Source organism: Orcinus orca, chromosome 10 (genome assembly GCF_937001465.1).
Source record: "Orcinus orca chromosome 10, mOrcOrc1.1, whole genome shotgun sequence".
Taxonomy (NCBI): Eukaryota; Metazoa; Chordata; class Mammalia; order Artiodactyla; family Delphinidae; genus Orcinus; species Orcinus orca.
The window spans coordinates 70,534,025-70,555,370 of NC_064568.1; the positions used below are offsets into that span (position 1 = coordinate 70,534,025).

Sequence of the window (21,346 nt, forward strand, 5' to 3'; positions counted from 1 at the left end):
TTTATATATTTCTGTTAATTGTTTATAGCACTTGTGTTTTGTATTGAGATAACTTCTGAAGAATGCAGTTTTATTAAGATCAGCTTTAATTATTGTATAGGTGATTGGGAGCATTGGAATAAGAAACTTCAGCCATATTATTATCCAACTGACAGTGTTCCGGAATATTCATCAATTTTGGTTCCAAATGTTGACAATGTTAGAACAAATTTTTTGGTAGACACCATTGCAAAACAGCATAAAGTAAGTTTGATAGTTTTGTCGACTGAAAAAAAAATGCACAACCTAAAAGTTGAGAGTTATGTTTTATTTGGTGGACATTCTTAGGACTTCAAACCTGGGACACAGCATCTCAGGTAGCACTGAGAAAAATGTTCCAAAGAGGCAAGGCGGGTGGGGGGAAGCCAGAATATACAGAAGCTTTTGCAACAGAAGACCAGGTAGTTGGAGCACCAAAGAATTACCGTTAATGAAAAAAACCCCAGATATCTCAAGTTAAGGAATTTAGTGCTCTTCTGGGTATGGGAAGATACAAGAGTCTGGGCTCACTGAAATCATCCCTTTGGTACGCACCTCAGCTCTCTGGGGCCAGTATCCTGTGTTTTCTCTTCCTGAGTCTCCTCAGGGTGCACCATCTGGGTGGCTGTAATGTAATGGCTTGATGGCTGCAACATCCTCATTTACTGACATGGCAGGCAATATTTTAGTTTTCAGTTTCTTAGATGATTGCAAACCATGTAAGAAACACATCCATTTTTACACCTATTGGTGGAAAAATTAAAGTACAAGGGGCCGGAGGTGGTGTCATTTCAGAGAAACCTATTTGGCAAATGAACTCCAGGTCCCAAGATTCACTCCAACTCAATCTTCCCTGAAATGCTGACTTCCAGCGTGCTAAGGAAAGTGGGTATCTGCTTACAAAGTCCTTCCAGGGGTTATGTGACTGCTCACCCACACTTTCTTCCAGCACTTTTATAGCATATATTTTACATTTAAATCTTTGATTCCACTAGGATTTATTTTGATGTAGGTCTAATCCTTAAAAGTAATCAAATTAGTTGTATTAGTTTATAGAATGAAAGAATGGCTACTAGAACCTTAATATATTTAAAACTAAACATCTTATAACACCTTTCAACATGATTATCCTACGATTGCAGGCTGTTTTACTCACGGGGGAGCAGGGAACTGCAAAAACTGTAATGATTAAGGCCTATTTGAAAAAATATGACCCCGAAATACAGTTATCTAAAAATCTAAACTTTTCATCTGCCACAGAACCAATGATGTTTCAGGTAAAGCTCATCACTTGCTGTAGTCATTATCATATTAAATATATTAAGTGGTTGATACAATAAAATCTGTATGCAAATGAAACATTGATATATATATATAGTTGTCCCTCAGTATCCATGGGGGATTAGTGCCGGGATCCCTGCTGGTATCAAAATCTGTGGATGCTCTAGTCCCTTACATAAAGTGGGTAGTGTCTGCATGTAACCTGTGCACATCCTTCCATGTACTCCAAAATAATCTCTAGATTACTTACAATACCTGGTACAATGTAAATTCTATGTAAATAGTTGTAAATGCAATATAAGTGCTAAGTAAATAGTTTCCAGTGTGAGGCTAATTCAGGTTTTGCTTTTTGGAACTTGCTGGAATTTTTTTCCCAAATACTTTTGATGGAAGTTGGTTGAATCCAAGGATGTGGAAGCTGTGGATAGGAAGGGCTGACTGTGTGTGTGTGTGTGTATATATATATATATATATATATATATATATCTCAAAAGAATTGGTGTTGAAGTTGGCATTCAGCTGTTTAACCTTCCTAAGGCTGACACTGAGGCCAAATCCAAATAGCATGTTTTGGCCTAATATTGAAGCTGAAGCTGAACATTGGAGTGTCTTTTAATATAAATTAATGATTAATATTCCAACAGCTTTTTTAAAGTTTGCAATATTTATTTTAATAACAATAGTTACATATATTAAATAAATAAGTCAATTATATTCTACTCTGAAAAGCATGTTCATCATTTTTAGAAATGGATTGAAATGTAATGCATAAGACAGACTATTTCCTTTTCTCTAGAGAACAATTGAAAGCTATGTGGATAAGAGGATGGGAAGCACATATGGGCCACCTGGAGGCAGAAAAATGACTGTATTTATTGATGATATTAATATGCCCATGATTAATGAATGGGGAGATCAGGTAGGACTAAAATATCTCATGTAAATGATATTTAATCAGTATTCTTAGTGACATATGAAAAGATCAATAACTGTCACTTTATTAAGCCTAGTAACAATTCTCAGTCTTTTTTGGCTTCTTGGTTATAGATGACGTTCTTCCTTTTTGAAATCCCTATATGCTTCCCCCCAACACTCCCTCTGCCTCTCTGGCTGCTTGATTTCAATGTGCTTTCTGGCTTCTTTCTTCCTTTCCCCAGGGTTTTATCTTTGTTCTCTTATTTCCCACTCTATATTCTCTCTCCCAGGAGTACCTGATGTTTAGAAAACACTTTTTTTTTTCTTTTGGCTGCGCCGCACGGTATGCGGGATCTTAGTTCCCTCACCAGGGATTGAACCCGTGCCCCTGCAGTAGAAGCACAGAGTCCTAACCACTGGACAACCAGGGAGTTCCCAGAAAACAATTTTTAAAAAAACCCAAAACTCTGCCATGCACCACTGTCCTACTTGTGATCGTCTGTCATCCCCAGACTCACTCCCCTTAGAGGACCTCACAGTTGCTGCCAGGGTTCTGCCTGTTCCTGGTGGGATCCCCAACACGTCCTCCCACCACCGTCTACTGCCTCATCAACACCATCAATCTAGAGCCCACCAGGACCCGTCACATCCCTTCCACCCTTTATCCTGGTTCACCTCAGCCATCACCAGGATGTCAGGACTCCCAGGTCTGTCCGTGCTCATCCTGACACTAATCCCCATCAGTTCTGCTTGGCCCTTGTCTGGCCCCATCTCCTACTTTCCCCACTCCTGAAAACTTTCTGTGTGCCCTTGGCAGCCATGGTTCATCCACAAAATCCCCTGTAAATTCAGCTTCTTCTCTGAGCTTTTCCCTCACCTTCTTGCTCTAATGGAAACCCAGGATGCTGCTTTCCCTGCAGACTTCTCACCTGCAGGTGAGGGAGATGTCCTTCTCTGTTCTCATTGCCCTCTTCCCTGAAAACCTATCACTCTGACCTCACACCCACATGTTGTTGCAGTCATCTTGGACCCTTGGGTCACACCCGTCCCTCCCCGAAGATTTCAGTCCCCGGATGACTGTCACTGTCTCCAGGGCTGTCCCAGTCTCCGGGGCCAGCTGCATGGTGTGCACAGTGTGCCGTTGCAGAGGGATTCGCACTTCAGAGGAACTTGCATGTGGTTTAATGCTCTGCTGTCACTGTCTTGAAATTTCTAATAATGATTTTTGAATAGACACTTGAATTTTCATTTTGTCCTGAGCCTCACAAATTATGCAGCCATTCCTGCTTGTCATAATTCTCAGTGATGCCAAAAAATATCTACGTACATGATCTTGACCTCTTAGTTCCTTGACCTCAACTCCTCCAATGATCATGTCTTCCACTCCGTCTGAAATTACTCATTCATGCAGTCGTACCCTACACCTTGTCATTATCAGTAACTGTGACCTGTTCATTATCTCAATTTCAAGCGTTTTATTCTCTGATCACCATGTCCACATTCTGTAGCTCATTCCCTCTACTACCCAGACTACAGATGGAGCTACCAGCCATTGTTCCTACCATCATTAGATTCTCCTTCATTTCTTCTCATTTCCTCACTTCCTTCCTTTCCAGCTAAAATTCCATAATCCATTATTATAATCACGGTAGCATGCACCCTCTACTCATTTGTGAAAGCCTTAACCACATTAAATCCTTGTTAAGCCTCTTTGCTCACCAGCCACCTGCACCTATGCAGCCAAACTTGGCTGGAGAAAAACAAACAATACTGCTTAAAATCACTTTAAAATCATGATTATGGACCTCAGCTGAGCTCATAATACTACCCAGCAATTATACTGCGTGTTTTGTGTTATGTATCTTTATCCTGTCTATTCCTATCCTACATCTACATTCAGGTTCCTTTCATACCGTCTTTTTCTCAGACCTTGGACACCTTCATTTCCTTGCCCTCAGCTGAGCATGAAGTGCTACAGCCTTCTTCCTATTCCACTGAGGACACTGATTTTTTTTGTTCCTTTTTCCTTTTCTTATGATCCATTTACTGCAGTCAATTTCTGTGTTCTAGTGGTTACCCTAGACAGTACATCCTACATACGTAATCAAAAATAAAGATAATCTAACACTACTTTCCCATTTTGTATATCCAGTGACCTTTGAACACTTTAATTTCCTTTATCTTTCTCCTGAATTATAATTTTATTGTTGACTTGTATTTTAAGTCTATGCCTCTATTTTTATTTTTTATTAGCATAAATTATATTATTCACCTTTATATTGTGTTATGCCAGTTTTATTTATTTTTAAAAAAATTTTATTGGACTATAGTTGATTTACAATGTTGTGTTAGTTTCAGGTGTACAGCAAAGTGAATCAGTTATACATATACATATATACACTTTTTTTTATATTCTTATCCCATAGAGGTCATTACAGAGTATTGAGTAGAGTTCCTTGTGCTGTACAGTAGGTCCTTATTAGTTATCTATTTTATATATAGTAGTATGTATATGTCAATCCCAATCTCCCAATTTATCCCTCCCCCCATTTCCCCTCTGGTAACCATAAGTTTGCCTTCTACGTCTGTGACTCTATTTCTGTTTTGTAAATAAGTTCATTTGTATCATTTTTTTAGATTCTGCATATAAGCGATATCATGATATTTGTCTTTCGCTGTCTGACTTACTTCACTCAGTATGACACCTCTCGGTCCATCTGTGTTACTGAAAATGGCATCATTTTGTTCTCTTTTATGGCTGAGTAATATTCCATTGTATATATGTGCCACATCTTCTTTATCCATTCCTCTGCTGATGGACAACTAGGTTGCTTCCATGTCCTGGCTATTGTAAATAGTGCTGCAATAAACACTGGGGTGCATGTGTCTTTTCAAATTATGGTTTTCTTCAGATATATGCCCAGGAGTGGGGTTGCAGGATCACATAGTAGCTCTATTTTTAGTTTTTTAAGGGACCTCCATACTGTTCTCCATAGTGGCTGTACCAATTTACATTCCCACCAACAGTATAGGAGGGTTCTCCTTTTCTCCACACCCTCTCCAGCATTTATTGTTTGTAGATTTTTTTTGAGGATGGCCATTCTGACCAGTATGAGGTGATACCTCATCGTAGTTTTGATTTGCATTTCTCTAATAATCAGTGATGTTGAGCATCTTTTCATGTGCTTTTTGCTCATCTATATCTATTTTTAAAGTGAACTCCCATGAGGCATTATTTTTTACTGTTTTATATATTCACTCTTTGTTTGCATTACACACTTATTTACCACTTTTTTTACTCTTTATTCATTCTTAGAACTTCCTTAGGAGAAAATCTTTTAGTGACAAACTCTTAGTTTTTTTGTTTGTTTGTTTGGTCTGCAGAAGTCTTTATTTCATCCTCTTTATTTGAAAGACGTTGCTGAATAGAAAAATGTAGGTTGGCAGTTATTTTCTTTCATCACTTTAAATATATGATTCCTGTCTTCTGCTTTCCTTGTTGCTGTTGAGAAGTCAACTACCACTTAGTCATTGCACCTCTGAAATTAATCTGCTTTTTCTCACTTGTTGCCTTACTTTCCTGTAATTTTTTCTTTTTCGAACTATGTTCCTTGGTGTAGATTTATTTGTATTTTTTTTGCTTGGGATTCACTGGGACTCATGAATCTGTGGTTTGGTGTCTTGTGTCAGTTCTAGAAAATTCCCAGTTCTTACCTCTACAAATATTGCCTCTGCCTCACTTTCTTTCCCTTCTTAGCAAACTCCAAATGTATATTAGACTTTCTTCTTTGCCCTCTATGTTTCTGCCCTCTTTTTCTATACTTCCCAACTTTTTCTCTCTCCAATACTTAGTCTAGATAATTTCTCCTCTCCTACCATCCATCTCACTAATTTTCTTCTCTGCTTTGTCCAATCTGCTGTCAAATTCATCCACTGAGTTTTAATTTCAGTTGCTATTTGATTCTTATTTTCTTTCAAATGCGTTGTCATTTGTATTCCTTGCATATATTTTCAAATCATTGTCTATTTCTTTAAACATGTTGAGCATAGTTGTTTTAAAGTCTATGTATGTTAATTTCAGCCTCTGAAGTCTATATGGGTCTGTTTCTGCTCTCTGTTGTTTTAATAGTTCTTGTTCACGTTCAACCTTTCTTGTTTTCTGTAAGTACCTTTGACTGCTTGCCAGGTCATTGCCCTTAAAAAATTATCTGTGGCTGTTTCTTAAAGCCTAAGATGAATGTGTCCTCAACCAGACAGGTTTGAGTTTTCTTCTGTTAGATCCTTAAGCACTTATTCAGTCAGGATCATCTCAAAGCAAGGTTAATATTTGAAAGTCTCTGGCCCACTTAGGCTATGCACACCCATGGTGCAATTCTGTGCAAGTGTCATTCTGAGGCTACAACCTCCCAGGGAAGACTTCTTTTTCTTTTTTCTTTCCCTTTTCCTCTCCCATTCATTAGGGATCCAGGGCAGATAGACCTCTCAGCAGTTCCTGTAAGATGAGGAGAGAGGAGGCATATTTAGATATCATCTATAAGATGAAAAGATCCTGAATTCAGACTTTTTTAATCCAATTAAGGATGTCTAGTTGGATCTCAAACTTAACGTGTCCAAAACTAAATTCCTGTTACTCCCTAAACCTGCTCCTCCAACAGTCTTCTCCATCTCAAGAAATAGCAACTCCACATTCAGCCTGTTAGGAAATCATGTCGGCTCTATCTTCAAACTATATCCAAGATTTGACTGCTGCTCATCACTCCATTGCTAACACCTGGTGTGAGCCACCATCTGTCTTCTTGATCATTACACATCCCTCCTCATTGTCTCCCCATTTCCCTTGCCCCTCTCAATCTATCCTCATATCAGCAACCAGTTAAAACATGCGTCAGGGGACTTCCCTCGTGACGCAGTGGTTAATCCGCCTGCCAATGCAGGGGACATGGGTTTGATCTCTGGTCCAGGAAGATTCCACATGCTGTGGATCAACTAAGCCCGTGTGCCACAACTACTGAGCCTGCGCTCTAGAGCCCACGAGCCACAACTACTGAGCCTGCATGCCGCAACTACTGAAGCCCGCGCGCCTAGAGCCCCTGCTCCGCAACAAGAGAAGCCACCACAATGAGAAGCCTGTGCACTGCAACAAAGAGTAGCCCCTGCTTGCTACAACTAGAGAAAGCCCATGGGCAGCAACAAAGACCCAACACAGCCAAAACAAACAAAGAAACAAACAAAAAATGTGTCAGATGGTGTGTCACACTCCTCTGCTCAAAATCCTCCCGTGAGACATGTAGCATATAAACGCCAAAATCCTTCCTGAGATCTAAAGACCCTACACTGTTTGATATTATCTCCCCATGATTCTCCAACCACATTTACTGATCCTTGTACACACTGGGTATAACATTCACTCAGAGCCTCTTCATTTGCTGTTTCCTCTGCCTGGAATGCTTTTCTCCTAGATATCTGAGTGGTTTGCTTTCTCACTTCCTTCAAATCTTTGGTTATATGTCATGTGAGATGAAGCCTTTCCTGCTTCCATATTCAGTTGCATCCCTGAGCACTGCCTATTTCCTTTCTCTGCTTTATTTTCTCCAAAGGACTTATACCATTTTATTTACACACATACATACATACAGACATGCACGTGTACATTTTATCTCCCATCACAAGAACGTATGCTCCATGAAGACAGGGATTTGTCTATGTTACAACAGAGCCAGACACAGAGTAGTGATTGATTAAATGTTTCTTGAATGAAAGAGTGTCATATTACAGGGGCTTGTGTGTCTTCCACTCAAAGATGCCCAATAGGAATTTGGATATACAGGTGTGGAGTTTAGAAGAGAATCTGAAGCTAGAGTTACAAAGTTGAGATTCTTTAGGATTTAGGGTTGAGATGGCATCCCCTGAAATAGAAAAGAGCCAAGGATGGAACCCTGTAGAAGAGTTACGTTTGAGGGATGAATGGAGAAAGAATGGCTTGGGAAGTGATCCAAGGTCTCCAGATGAGCCTGGAAAGAACTGAGCCTCTAAAAACAAGAGAGGAAAAAATTTCAATACGGAGGGAATGTTAGCAGTGATAGAGGCTACAGAGAAGAAAGATAAGGATGTAAAATCCAATACCAAAACATTCAGGAGTAAAACTATCCCATTTTCTGATTTAAGGTATTTTAAACAGTTGAATGTGGAGTGTGAAAGATGTAAAACTATAGTAAAACTTGTAACTCTGAGAACTCTTGTAATTGTACCAAATATTCTGTAACTCTCCTATCTAGATTTATCAGCGTGGTAAAGAGCGCATTGGATTTGCACCAGACATATTCAACTTACAGTTTAGGGTTTATGGGTGGTATCATTTAAGTCAAATTGCCTTGAAGGCAACATTCACAAACACTTCATTGATAAAAGTTGAGCGTTTTCTTCTGATCTCATCTGTACTATTTTATAGGTGCTTTGGAGGAAATGATAGTGATGTGTTACTAAAATGTCACTATATAAAATTCCAGATAACTAACGAGATTGTGCGACAAATGATGGAAATGGAAGGAATGTACAGCTTGGATAAGCCTGGAGATTTCACTGCTATTGTTGACGTACAGCTCATAGCAGCAATGATTCACCCTGGAGGCGGTCGAAATGATATTCCACAACGTTTGAAAAGACAGTTTACTGTGTTTAATTGCACATTGCCTTCGAATGCTTCAATAGACAAAATTTTTGGTATGACTATTCTTGGTGTTTAATTTTTTATTGCATTACATAATGGACATAAATCATGCAAAACCTTATTTAAGAGATAAAAAGGCCCTGTCAGAAGTAGGGATTAAATATCCGAAATGGAGAGCTAAATACCAGGGACTAAATACTAAGAAGACTCATGTTTATAGCCTATTGTAAGACTCAGGGATATTTAGAAATAGCCTTGTTGAAGGTTGGCTTTAGAGGTAAGTAAACCTTTGTGTTGTGGTTTTCTTGACACGATTAATCAGAGAAATTTGGGCTAATGAATGATAGCCCATTGATCAGAGGTTAACAACATAATATACTAAGTCAAATGTAGCACTTTGCTATGTTAATGAAAATGATATTTTGACACCAAATTTAGGCCCACATAAACCATTCCATTAAAATTATGTACATGAAGACATATAAGAGAAACTGACCCATGCATATGTGATCATTAATTATTTGACATAGCAAGTACTGTAGGTCAGAAGAGAAAGGCAGACTTTCAAGAAATGGTACTGGGATATTTAGTAATTCTTATGTGAAAATAATTGAAACTGGACCCCTACCTCACACCAAGCATAAAATCAATACAGAAGGATTAAAGATTTAAATATGGAAGGCAAAGCTGTAAATAAAGCAGGGCTTCCCTGGTGGCACAGTGGTTGAGAGTCCGCCTGCCGATGCAGGGGATGCGGGTTCGTGCCCCGGTCCGGGAAGATCCCACATGCCGCGGAGCGGCTAGGCCCGTGAGCCATGGCCGCTGAGCCTGCGCGTCCGGAGCCTGTGCACCACAACGGGAGAGGCCACAGCAGTGAGAGGCCCGCGTACCGCAAAAAAAAAAAAAAAAAAAAAAAAAAAAGCTGTAAAGCAATGGAAGAAAATATAGGAAAATATCAGAATGATCTCTGGGTAGGAAAGAACCTCTCAAATGAGACTCAGAAAGCATAGACCATAAAGGAAGAAAATGATAAATTTGACTAGATTAAAATTAAGAGCTTTTGTTCAGTTAAAAAGCAACATTAGGGCTTCCCTGGTGGTGCAGTGGTTGGGGAATCCGCCTGCCAATGCAGGGGACATGGGTTCGAGCCCTGGTCCGGGAAGATCCCACATGCTGCAGAGCAACTAAGCCCGTGTGCCACAACTACTGAGCCTGCGCTCTAGAGCCTGCAAGCCACAACTACCGAGCCCACATGCCATGACTGCTGAGGCCCGCGTGCCTGGAGCCTGTGCTCCGCAACAAGAGAGGCCACTGCGATGAGAGGCCCGCACACCGTGGCGAAGTGTGGCCCCCACTCGCCACAACTAGAGAAGGCCTGCGCACAGCAATGAGGACCCAATGCAGACAAAAATAAATAAATTTATATTTTAAAAAAGCAACATTAAAAGAGTAGAAAAAAGACAAGTTGCAAAGTGGAAGAAAAAAATTTCAACACATGTAACAAAGCAAAAAACTCAGTAATCTGAATACTTCAAGAAATCCAAAGAATCAATCAGATAAAAAGCAAACATCCTAATATAAACATGGGCCAAAAGCCAGGCACTTTAAGAAGAGGAAACCATATGACTAATAAACAAAGGTAAAGATGATAAACATTAGAATTCAGGAATATGGAAATTTAAAACACCAGGAAAAAAACCATTTTATAACCACTAGATTTGCAAAAATGAAAAATTCTGACAAAAAAATCAGGCATTGGTGAAAATGTAAAGCAACTGAGACTCTCTCCCCTGCTGGTGGGAGAATCAATTGCTGCGAGCCCTTCATAATGACTGGACGTTATTACTGGTAGTAGAACATGTGCACACCCACCGCCACTCCACTTCCAAGTATATACCAGTTCACCGTTTTCTTCCTTTATGGTTGTGCCTTATGAGTCTCATTGAAGAAGTCCTTTCCTACCCAGAGGTCATACAGGTATTGGCCTATGTTTCCTTCCAAACGTTATATAGTTTTGCCTTCCGTATTTGAGTCCTTAACCCATCTGTAGTTGATTTTTCACATGTGCACCAAAAGACTTACACAAGAAGGTTCTTAGAACAGTGTTCCTGACAGCAAAAACCTTGAAGTAACCCAATTATGTATTGACAGTAAAGTCGGATAAATACATTGTGGCGTGGGTGTACCGTGTAGTGCTCTAGAGCAGTGAATGTGAACAAACACAGCTACATGCTTCAACATGGATGAAGCCCAGAAATACAATGTTAAGAGAAAAAAAGCATCACAGAGGAACATATAACATGATTCCATTAAATTAAATTTCAAAAACTAAAGTTAAAAGGAAAAGGTTAAAGTTTAAGAACGTAAGTGCCAAAGCTTTTTTTTGGAAAAGCGAGTTACTGATTCTCACCAAGTCAGCGCCCTGTCTACCTCTGGAGGGAGGAGGGATGGGACAAAAGAGGCTTCTCATGTACTTGGACAATCTTGTGTTCCTCAGTCTAGTGGCTGTACGTGAGTGTTTGATTATTTGTTAAACTTTTATACACTCTTTGGTATGATTAATATTGAAAATGAGATATGGAAACAAACCAGAAACCGAGGCTCAGAGAAGTAAGATAACTGCCCAATTAAGGCCATATAGCTAGTGCATGGCAAACGTGTGATGCTGATTCTGTTTTCTGATTCCACATCCCATGCTTCATATATAACACATTTGTGCCACAGGAAGCTGGAGTCTAGAATCATAGGATTTCAGGAAGCAAAAAGGCCTTACAGGCAACTAGCACAACCAACCATGACCTTGGATAATTTCACGTTCCCTCAAGGCTGCTCTTCTTTGGTCTATGTGAATGAAGCCCAGTTTCTTTAGCTGACCCACCCTTCATAAACCTGCTATGCGTCTCTGAGCAGATATTCGTATTCATTTTCCTCTGGAAATACCATGCTCAGAACTGAACATACTGCTCAACATAGAGTCTCACAGGGACGAAACAGAGTTAAATCTGTTTTTGCAGTCTAACACCAAACACATTTTGGGACTTCAGGAACAGTCTATATAGCACAGTAGTTCCTGAGGGTGATTATGTCAGATTGTCACTGTGTTGGGTGTTTCCTAGGAACCATTACATCACCACCCAGGCCAGTGTGTTGGCTGACTGCAGGTCAGGAGATATGGGGGTCCTGATTTCACTTCTGTCAACAACCAATCTGAGTGAACTTGAACAGTTTGCTTTACTTGTCTGTGCCTGGTCTCCTTATCTGTAAGATGAGGAAGTAGTCTCTAAGTTCTTTTCCAGCTCTTCTACTCTTCAGACTGAGGGCTGTTTTACAGGTTCCAGAGCCAGGTTTCCTGGGTTCAAACCTCAGATTCACCCACACACAAGGTGGGTGACCTTGGGCAAGTTACTAAACTCATAATAAAATGGGAATAATGATAACCTCTAGGTCCATCTGTGTTGTCACAAATGGCAAGTCATGTCAGACAGAGAAAGACAAATACCTATGGTCTCACTTATACATGGAATCTGGAAAACAAAACACATGAACAAACAAAACAAAACAGAAACAGACTCATAGATACAGAGAACAAACTGGTGGTTGCCAGAGGGGAGGAGAATGGGAAAATTGAGTGAAATAGGTGAAGGGGATTCAGAGGTATAAACTTCCAGTTATAAAATAAATAAGTCACAGGGATATAATATACAGAATTAGGAATATAGTCAATAATATAGTAATAATTGTGTATAGTGACAAATGGCTACTAGACTTACTGTGGTGATCATTTCTTTAATTGAGGCATAGTTGATTTGCAATGTTGTGTTAGTTTCAGGTATACAGCAAAGTGCTTCAGTTATACATACATATATATCTATTTTTTTGTTTCTTTTCCTTTTTAGCCTATTACAAAATGTTGAGTATAGTTCCCTATGCTATACAGTAGATCCTTATTAGTTATCTGTTTTATATATAATAGTGTGTATATGTCCATCCAAGTCTCCCAATTTATCCCTCCCCACCATTTCCCCCCTGGTAACCTTAAGTTTGTTTTCTGTTTGTGTGGGTCTATTTCTGTTTTGTATATAAGTTCATTTGTATCATGTTTTTTAGATTCCAATATAAGCGATATCATATGTTATTTGTCTTTGCCTGGCTTACTTCACTTAGTATGGTGATCTCTAGTTCCATCCATGTTGCTGCAAATGGCATTATTTCATTCTTTTTGATGGCTGAGTAATAGTCCATTGTATATACGTACCACATCTTCTTTGTCCATTCATCTGTCAGTAGACACTTAGATTGCTTCCATGTCTTGGCTATTATAAATAGTGCTGCTATGAACATTGGGGTGCATGTATCTTTTCGAATTGTGGTTTTCCCTGGATAAATGCACAGGAGTGGGATTGATGGATCATATGGTAACTCTATTTTTAGTTTTTTAAGGAACCTCCATACTGTTCACTATAGTGGCTGCACCAATTTACATTCCCACCAGCAGTGTAGGAGGGTTCCCTTTCCTCCACACCCTCTCCAGCATTTATTATTTGTAGACTTTTTGATGATGGCCATTCTGACCAGTATGATGTTTTAAATTTGAGTCACTATGTTGTACACCTGAAAATACCAAAATATTATATGTCGACTATACTTCAATAAAAATATAAATGAGAAAACGGGAATAATAATAATATCTACCTCAGATTCTTTCTCATAGGATGTTGGGAGGATTAAAGGAGTTAATACATATAAAATGCTTATCACCGCATACTAAGCTTTGCTAGCCCCACTGCTGACTGCCAGTCTTAGCTGATTCCTTGAGAGAAATTCTTCACATCACCTAGCTTAGTCATCTTGTAATGATTTATTCACTGGGATAAACATGTACCTTGTGATCTTATAGTAAGCTCATACCTTCAATCTTGTTTATTTTTCAGGAGTTATTGGCTGTGGGTATTTTGATCCTTGCAGAAAGTTCAAACCCGAAATATGTGAGATGATTGTGAATCTGGTTTCAGCGAGCAGAGTGCTGTGGCAGTGGACTAAGGTACAGAATCATCCGTTGTCAATAATCAGAAAAAAAAAGTCAACAATTATTCAGCCTAGTTCTCACCTCATGGCTCATGAAGTTATCATCACATCATGGGTAGTAGTGTTTTTCTGGAAAAGACAAATTAGGTGCTGAAGTAGATTTATGACACCTTTTCCTTCCAGGGAGCAAATATTCTGACTGAATGATGCTTTCCATATATATGAGATATTACTGTAAACCAGACACGGCATCCAGGATAAAGTAGAGTTTTGCTGAAATGAGAACACTGCTTTTCCACTTGTTACTCTGATTTGTAACTCTTTGTATGTCTGTCTTCCCTACCTGCTGCCAACAGCCAAACTGTGTCAGACACTCAGATGTTCACTGACTGAGGGAATACATGGATTTCCAGATATTCTTAGCTAACCAAGACTTAAAGTCCAACTTGTGGATTTCTCTGAGGTGGAGCATGAATTAGTAAATGGATGGAATGTACTCAACAGAATAGTCTAGATTTTAATACAGAGGTCAATGCCCTAAGTAAAACTCAGTAAGCATTGAGGCTGTCACCAGATGTCTGAAGGCAGACTCATGAAAAAGCAATTAAGGGTAGGTCTGAGATTTGAAAAAAAAAAAAAAAAACACAACAAGATTGATATATTTGCTAAAAAAAATTGGTGAAGGAGATGAGGATTAATTGTCATAGTTCACTATACATTCATTTGGCCACTTACACACCGTCTGGGCATAAGCTTATGTCCTGGGGAAGCTCCAGCATGGAGTTTCAGAAGGTCTGAGTGTCTGAGATAATTTTCTGTGGTTAGGTCCATCTATTTTCCAGTCGGGCTATTGTTCAATTTACTGTGCCCATATACATATTTTTCTGGGAAGCTTTGGCCTTCCTGTATCTTTCCATCAAAGCTTCTTTTGTTTTATGAATGTTTATCAGCTTCACTTCCTCACATTTCTTTACCTCTTTAACCCGTTTTGTACAAGTTTTCATTTCCACTGCTCTCATCAAGGTCACCAAATTCCTCCGTCTTGCCAAATCCAAGGGTTGGTTTCTTCTTCCTCTGATTTGACGCTTTAGCAGCATTTGACGTAAATGATCCTTCTAAACACTTTCTTCACTTGGCTTCAGAAGGGCCTCTTGCTCTTGGTTTTCTTCCTACCTCACTGGCTACCTTTTCTAAGTCCCCACTCTTTCCCCTCCTCTAAATACTGGAGTGCACTTGATCTCCATGTTGGGACCTCATCTCTACCTCCATTCGTACTCAGGTAGCCTCATCCAGCTTCATGGCTTTAAACACCATCTCTGTGCTGATGAGTTCAAAGTCAGCACTTCCATCCCAGGCCTCTATGCCCGGCTCCAGACTTGTTTCTTCCTTTTTTAAAAATTTTTTAGCCTCACTGCACAGTATGTGGGATCTTAGTTCCCTGACCAGGGATTGAACCTGCGCCCCCTGCATTGGAAACGCAGAGTCTTAACCACTGGACCCAAGTCTGGGAAGTCCCCCCACTTGTTTCCAGCAGCTTAGTAGACACCACCGCTTCAATGTCTAATAACTGTCTCAAAGTTAACAAGTTCTTAAGTATGATCCTCCCTCAGAATTTTGTATCAATTATCCTGCTTCTCAGGCTAAAATACAGGGCTCCGTCCTTGATTTGTCTCTCTTATTCCCTACATCCAATCCATCAGCAAGTCTCAGTAACCAGGCTTTCAAAATATATACGGAAGCTGAGCGCTTATTGCCATCTCACAGCGATCACCCTGCCTGGTCCATCGCCTGCTCTCTGGACCATGCAGCGGCTTCCTAACCAGTCTCCTTGCTTTCTTCTTGCCCTCCTAGAATCTGTTCTTTACACAGTCCTAAAATGCTTTTTAACAAGCACATCAGAGATCATCATTCCTTCTTAAAACCACCAGTAGATTACCAGTTACACTTGCAGTGAAACACAATGCCTAGCGCTGGCCTGTGAAACTCACCCTGAGTCGGCCCCTGCTTACTCCTCTTCCCTTCCATCGTTCTGCTCCAGCCATGCTGCCCTTCTCACTGTGCCTTGAACACCCCAAGTTTTTCATGCCTCTGGGCCATTATACTTTGTTTGACTCTTTCTCATTATTTTTACCTTCAGAGAGGGTTTCTGGGATCATTCTCTCTAAAACAACTGTCCACGACCCCATCACAGGCATTATCTGTCTCCTGACTCTCCTTCATTTCTTCGAACCATGACTTTTATCATTGTTACTTGCCTATCTGTTTATCAGTATATTTGTTTCTTATTTATTGTCAGGCTCTCCCACTCGAATAGAAGGTTCCTGATGGCAGCAGATTTAGCTGTGCTATTTACCATGGTATCTTTGTAAGGGTCGTGGGAGGTGCTCAAAAATACTCATTCACTCAAAAAACGAATGAATCTTCCTCCTCTCCAGAACCCCAAATAAGCAGCCTTCTTTGTATCTTTTCTTCAAATTTCTCATTTTCACAAAGCACTCCTTTAATCCACTCATGCCTTGTGTATCCCTTTATATTACTTTACATAGCTTTAAAGCAGAAGCAGGTGAGAAAAGAAAGAAGCTGACAAAAGTTAAAAGGAAATGTTGGAAGATAAGGAAAGAAGCAGGTTAATAAATGAGAAGAAAGGGGAAAGAAAGGACTTTATTTAATTCTACTGAATAATTGCTTCAGTTGCCAACGGCTGCCATCTTAGCTGCAGTCTTTTACAGGAAAGAAAAAAAAGCAATATTCACATAGCCTTATCCCTTTATTTTTGCATATTTGTAATATAAGTGCATGTTTTACATTTTGGTGAGTAGAATGAACATTTTAGCTTGGAATGGAACTGAGAGCAAAGAGGGAAATTGAAAGGTGATTGTTAACATAACACTTCTCTTTATTCTATATCTCCTCTTGCTACCTGCTGTTTTAACTTGCACTGTGAATTAGCCTATAGAAATTACTCTACAAACTGAATAGGGTACTTTTTCCGTATGGAAAGGACATATTCCATGAATAGGTACTAAAGAAAGCATTTGCTTTCCTGAATTAGTCATGTAGGCAGTCTGCTTTGTATCTCCAGAGTTATCATTGTTTCACTTTCAGAAATGATGCTGATGGTATCAACTACAATCTTTACACTTGGCCAGCAATACTTCCCACACCTAACACCTCAAATTTATCCCTTAACTGGTACCTCTCTTTATAAGAATGTGGACTGTGTCATGTTATAGCTTTGCCTATTTGGATTCTAGAAGTGGGTAGAAATAAGTAAATTAGTGTTCAAACAAACAAGCAAAACTCACAAAAACCACCAAGTAATTATAGCAGTATGTCAGAATTGCCTGCCCATTTACTGCAGATATACAGACATATGAAAGCATGTTGACTGAGTTTGGATCCATAAGTGAAATCTAGATCATGATAAACGAATGTATTTGTGGAAATCCAAATGCACTCAGGACCTTAGTCAAAGCCATCTATAGAAGATGATCATTATTGACTTTAGATGTGAACATTCATTATTCTTAACTGAATGACAGCCGGCTCACACTCAGTGTTTTGTTATGACGTATTTCCGTATACACACTAATAAGGTTTATAATGATTAGGAATGCTTATTCCTACAATTCACATCATTTTTAAGAACTCAGGGGACAGTGGCTTGTTCAAAGCCAGCTCATGGTGGTAGAACAAAGGAGTTGGAGTCTGCATCCAGTGCATTATTCTTCAGTCCATCCTATTCAAGGTCTTAGGGTCTTTTAAATTCTGTGCTGGTTTATTTATGATGTGTCTTTTTTCCCATCAATGCTGTGACAAAAATATAAACTTAATTTTAGTTTATTTACTCAGCCTATTTTATTTAAAATAGGAACTGTGAAATAAAATCATTCTAAAAGCAGTTGTGTTTTTAGGTTTTTAAAATAATTAATTATTTAAACATCATTATTGAAGTATAATTGCTTTACAATGGTGTGTTAGTTTCTGCTGTATAACAAAGTGAATCAGCTATACACATACGTATATCCCCATATCGCCCGCCTCCCTCCCACGCTCCCTATCCCACCCCTCTAGGTAGTCACAAAGCACCGAGCTGATCTCCCTGTGCTATGCAGCTGCTTCCCACTACCTATGTCTTTACAACTGGTGGTGTATATATGTCCATGTCACTCTCTCACTTCGTCCCAGCTTACCTTTCCCCCTCCCCGTGTCCTCAAGTCCATTCTCTACGTCTGCATCTTTATTCCTGTCCTGCCCCTAGGTTCTTCAGAACCATTTTTTTTTCTTAGATTCCATATATATGTGTTAGCATACGGTATTTGTTTTTCTCTTTCTGACTTACTTCACTCTGTATGACAGACTCTAGGTCCATCCACCTCACTACAAATAACTCAATTTTGTTTCTTTTTATGGCTGAGTAATATTCCATTGTATATAAGTGCCACATCTTCTTTATCCATTCATCTGTCGATGGACACTTATGTTGCTTCCATGTCCTGGCTATTGTAAATAGAGCTGCAATGAACATTGTGGTACATGTCTCTTTTTGAATCATGGTTTTCTCAGGGTATATGCCCAGTAGTGGGATTGCCGGGTCGTATGGTAGTTCTATTTTTAGTTTTGTAAGGAACCTCCATACTGTTCTCTATAGTGGCTGTATCAATTTACATTCCCACCAACAGCGCAAGAGGGTTCCCTTTTCTCCACACCCTCTCCAGCATTTAGTTTGTAGAGTTTTTGATGGTGGCCATTCTTGTGCTTTTAGTTTTATCTGAAAAGTAAATTGAGAGTATTACATTTTGTTTCCCAACTCTAGGTGAAGATGCTGCCTACTCCTTCTAAATTCCATTACATTTTCAATCTGCGAGATCTTTCCAGAATTTGGCAAGGAATGTTAACCATAAAAGCCGAGGAGTGTGGTTCAATTCCTGTTCTCCTGTCACTTTTCAAACACGAGTGCAACAGAGTAATTGCAGACAGGTGTATATCACAGTGCTTGAGTTTAAATGTACTATATAAGTAGTTTATACTACTAGAATAATTCCTGCATTATCTGCTCAAATAAGTAGAATAAAGGAGTATTATCTTAAATTGCTCTGGGGCTTGTGAAGCATAGATGTCATTTCCCACCTGCTGGTGGGAAAACGCTCTGCCAATTTCCTTGAGTATTATTTCAACAGGACATTTAAAAAAAATAACCACATTATCAGAATGTTGATAACATTCAGAGGAAAATTTTGTTATGTATAGTTTCTAAAAAGTTTGAGGTCTGTGTAGTGAGAGCTCTGCTGCATGGTGACATCTGGTACATAAGCTTAGTCATCTTTCTGAGCCTCTGTTCCCTCCTCTATAAAATACGATGGCAATGCTGGTCTTACAAAGCTGTAAAGGGCCTACCACAGTGTCCCACGTAGGTGGTATCTGTCAGATGTTAGTCCCACTCCTTCCTCCCTTACCCCTCTGAAGTCATACGTCTGAAAAGGACCTTCATATACTGTGTGCCCACAAACCTAGAAAGAGGATGCTCACCCACTACTGACTGTCAATTCTATGCTTTTATTGCAAGTTTTAGGGACCCTGAACCTCACCCATGGGACTCATCTATACTGTTAAAGAAAAAAGTTATTTGTGACACTTGTTGAAACAATAAGACTCTCATACTTTATTCAAGACTATCATGAGAGGTATAGGGCCTATGCAGTGAGGTTTTGCAGTAAGGGTGAGAAATTGGGCTCAACTCCAAATACAACAAGGAAAAAGTGGGAATTTATAACTGAGGAACAGGATGGAGGAGTTTGGTGGATGCGAAAGTACTAAGAGGAAATAAGGGAGGTCTGGGAGGATTCTGGCTAAATGGATTTAGCAGGATTCTTGCTAAAATTAGATGGTGCAAAGAAGGACATGGAAGTCCAAAATTGGGGCTTAATAGGGAAGAGGATTCAGAAGAGCCTAAGTTTGGCCAAGGAGAGACTCTTTGTCAGTATTTTCTATAAGTGATACTATCAATATTATAGCTCTCTTGGTTGAGGTTACATCTGCCTCTGGTCAGAAGGCAGAACATATTGTTTCTCTGTCCTGAGGTAATGGAGATACAGGATGGGGGCTGAGAGGAGGTGGAGAGGGGTTGAAACCATGTTCAGTTAGAAAAGATGGCTTCCTATTTTGCATTTTTACTCCTGTATTTTTGTTTCAGATTTATAAGTCCTGATGATGAGCAGTGGTTTAATGCACATCTTATTCGTGCAGTTGAAGAAAATGTTAGCCCAGATGTGGGATCATATATTCTTCCTGAACCATACTTTGTAGATTTTCTCTGTGAGATGCCTGAACCAACTGGAGATGAACCTGAAGACACTGTGTTTGAAGTGCCCAAAATCTATGAATTGGTATTTATTTTCAGCTTTTTGGATCACTTACCTAACCAGATATTTGTCATAACTTGTACGATAGTTATATGTTATGATTCGTGTCATCATACACCAAGTAAAATAATAATTTCAATGAAATTTAGCAGCAATCCCATTAAAGTCAGATATAAGACAAGTACGCGTACAATTATCACAGTTATTTAATATTGGTTTGAAAGTTCTAGGCAGTGCAACAAAAATGACAAAAAAGAAAATAGATGTAATTATCAGATAGGAAAAAACAAAAATATCCTTATTTGCAGATGATATGATTATCTCTTAATTTAATCCAAGAGAATTTAAAATCTGTTTCAACTACTAAGAGTTCAGTTAGATGACCAAGTATGATATAAATATGAAACTGCGTAACTATCGTCTATATCAGAGGTTGGCAAATCACAGCCAGTGGTCCGAATCCAGCCTACCACTGGTTTTTTGTTAGATTCATGAGCTAAGAAGGGTTTTTATATTTTTTAATGGGTAGAAAGAATCAGAAGAATAATAATATTGTGTGACATGAAAATTATATGGAATTCAGATTTCATTGTTCAGAGTTAAAGTTGTATTGGAACACAACATGTTTTCTATGACTGCTTTTGCACTACAGTGGTGGAGTTGAATGACCACATGGGCCACACAGCCTAAAATATTTACTGTCTTGCCCTTTACAGAAGAAGGCTGCCATCTCTTGCCAAACAATCTCAAGACAGGAGATGCAACATAAAAGTATTTCATTCAACAGCAACAAATATGTAAAATATCTAGGAATAAACGCGATAAAACTTTACTTGGTTAAATGGCAGCACATTGTTTTCCCTAAATTAACGTATAGGTTTAATGAAGCTTGAAACAAGACTCCAAAGAGATTTTTTAAAGAGGGTCACATAACACAGTAGTTCTGAAGTGCATATAGGTCAAAGAATTAGATGGAGAGAAGCAATTTACAAAACAAATACGTGAATATTGACTTCAGAATAATTTGGCTACATAAACAATGTAAAAGTTCTGTCCATTTTTAAAGCTCCATAAGCAA

General features: G+C 39.1%; 1 protein-coding gene across 2 annotated transcripts in view; it reads left to right on the forward strand.

The window, feature by feature from the left end:
- DNAH8 (dynein axonemal heavy chain 8) overlaps positions 1–21,346 on the forward strand; it is a 320,651-nt gene that overhangs the window by 161,328 nt on the left and 137,977 nt on the right. For both annotated transcript variants that reach the window (XM_049715770.1, XM_004267646.3), the window contains 7 exons: positions 101–243; positions 1,161–1,295; positions 2,096–2,218; positions 8,721–8,934; positions 13,813–13,922; positions 18,723–18,886; positions 20,100–20,292. In XM_049715770.1, coding sequence (XP_049571727.1) covers positions 101–243; positions 1,161–1,295; positions 2,096–2,218; positions 8,721–8,934; positions 13,813–13,922; positions 18,723–18,886; positions 20,100–20,292 — 1,082 coding nt within the window. The remainder of the gene's footprint in view (positions 1–100; positions 244–1,160; positions 1,296–2,095; positions 2,219–8,720; positions 8,935–13,812; positions 13,923–18,722; positions 18,887–20,099; positions 20,293–21,346) is intronic.